Here is a 2,416-nt window from a genome sequence, read left to right as displayed (position 1 = left end):
ACTCTAGGATATTCATCCTTCCTGAGGTTGTTTCATATCAAGTTCCTTGGCATCTGACCATAATTTAGAAAGAATGGTACATATCCTATAGTTTCTGACCTTACTGTATTAATAGCATACTTGATCATAAGTAGTTTATGTATCCAATCCTTTTGTTTAGGAGAAATACACTGTCTGAGCATCTGAGTAATTGTTCTGTTCATTCTCTCAGTCAATCCATTGGTCTGTGGATGATATGTGCTCAATAGCTTCAATTTAATACTTATAAGTTCATGTAATCTTCTCCAAAACATACTGGTGAATAGGGAATCACAGTTGCTAACAATGTAATTAGGCAGTCCATACAGTTTATAGACGTTTTCAAATACTATCTCTACAATTTCTCTTGCTCTGTATGTTTGCCTAGTAGGAATAATGTGTACCATACTAGTTAATAAACAAATAACTGTACAAATCATATCAAAAGGTCCTAAACAGTTCTTTGATTCAGGAAAAGGTCCAACAAAGTCTATTCCTATGCCTTCCCAAAGCCTATTAGGTACTGAGAGTGGATGTAGTAAACCAAACAGTTTCTGATTGTTAGGTTTGCTGATCTTGCATGTATGACACGAATTGTAGTAGGAATTAATGTCTATGATCATATCTTTCTACCAAACTTGTTCTCTAAGGTACAAAAGTGTCTTTCGAGGTCCTAGGTGTGCCAAAATAGAATGTGCATACTCTATTACAATTTCCCTAGCGTTTCTGTTGTGTATTAGAATTCTAGGTATGCAAAGTATGTACCTCTCACTCTCCTAGCAAAATATGAGTCCATTTTTGACATGAAAATTCTGGAAGTGCTTTGGATCTTGTAATATCTGATTGAAGAAGTTATCCTCATGATATCTGCCTTTGAGACATTCTGGGAATTGTAAATCCAGTGAAGATTGAGCTATAATATCAGGTAATTGAGGTTCAATTGAGTTCCAGAGTTGATCAGTAGTGTTCTTTAGTACTGGAACGTTCTGATCATTAATTTCCAATCTAATATCATTGTCTGAATGTCTGTATCCTTACATATTACTTCTGGTGTCTGGTACGTTTGCAGGTGAATTTATTTCATGCAAATCTGATTGTTCAGTGTCCTGAGGCAGCATTTCTGATACCTCACTGTGTGTGTCCATTTCCTGATCTCGCTCTATGTTCTCTAGTATTGTAAACTGGCTTCTAGTCCTTGTAGCAGGCCTGCCCTCTGTTTGGAGGTCTGTCTGTGAGTTTCTGGCATGTCTAGTAATTAATCTAGCCTTTCTACTATGTAGTCAACTTGTAATCAATCCTCAAGGTGAAGTTTTCCTTACTGCTGCTAGTCTAGCCTTGATATATACAGTATCCTGTATCTCTAACAGCTGTGAAATGCTATTCCTGACTTGATTAATCCTTGATAGATCATCATTATCAAGTTGCAATGTATATTCTTACTGAGATCAAGTTGTTCCTAGTAAATCTCCTGAGTATATGTATGATAATGTGTCTGCAAGAATGTTTGTAGTGCCTGGAATGTATTTTACAGTGAAATCAAAGTCTGATATCTTCTCTAGCTATCTGGCTTGTCTTCCACTTAATACTAGTTGCCTTAGAATGTGTTCTAACACTCTGTGATTAGTATACCAAAAGAAATGCGTTCCCTGTAGTAGATTCTTGTGTCTTAGCATAGTTTCTACTCCTGCTAGTAATTCTACATTGTGTACTGGGTAATTCTGTTGTGCAGGGTTTAATTTTGCTGAGAAAAACACTGCTATCTTGGAATCTTTCCAATCATGACCTTAGCTGACTATTCCTCCAATTCCTGAAGCTGAAGCATCTGTAACAATGTTGATAGGTGGTGCATTCTTACTATAATCCAATACTATCCTGTGATTATGCCTGAAATCTGATACTAGCTTTACTATTTGATCAAACACTCATTGTTCAGTGAATGTCCATCTGAAAAATACAGTTTCTCCTACAATTTTTGATAAAATACCTGTAGAAATGTGTAACTAAGGTATATTGGGTGCTAAATACCCTACTGATCCTAAGAAACCTTGTAACAAATCTTTATTAGTAGGTACTTTCCATTGTTGAATAGAATCGACTTTATGAGGGTCCATTCTAATGCCTTGATCATTGATAATGTGGCCTAGTATCTTCAATTCTTTCTGGAACAATTGTATCTTATGTTCACTGAGGTAGAATTTCTCTTTGCACAATATATCAATGACAGTTCTGAGATGTTACATATAATCCTCAATTGTGTCTGAATAAATCACTAAGTCATCTAGGTAGATATCCATCCAGTCACCCAAGTAAGGCTGGAAAATGTGGTTCATTAATGCTTGATAGGTGGCTCTACTATTACAATCACCTAACTGCATTACTTCACTAACCATTGTTCCAT

At 35.9% G+C, this 2,416-nt stretch overlaps 1 protein-coding gene across 1 annotated transcript; it reads right to left on the bottom strand.

The window, feature by feature from the left end:
• Positions 1 to 32: 32 nt before the first annotated feature.
• FOMMEDRAFT_99998 (ribonuclease H-like protein) lies at positions 33 to 641 on the bottom strand (the record flags this gene model as incomplete). Its single annotated transcript, XM_007272330.1, has 2 exons — positions 33 to 367; positions 476 to 641. The coding sequence occupies 2 exons, from the start codon at positions 639 to 641 to the stop codon at positions 33 to 35; spliced, it is 501 nt and encodes a 166-aa protein (XP_007272392.1).
• Positions 642 to 2,416: the final 1,775 nt, after the last annotated feature.

This window comes from Fomitiporia mediterranea (genome assembly GCF_000271605.1).
Source record: "Fomitiporia mediterranea MF3/22 unplaced genomic scaffold FOMMEscaffold_1023, whole genome shotgun sequence".
NCBI classification, from domain to species: domain Eukaryota; kingdom Fungi; phylum Basidiomycota; class Agaricomycetes; order Hymenochaetales; family Hymenochaetaceae; genus Fomitiporia; species Fomitiporia mediterranea.
The sequence above is the reverse complement of the archived record's forward strand: the minus strand, read 5'-3'. Positions and strand labels throughout refer to the sequence as shown.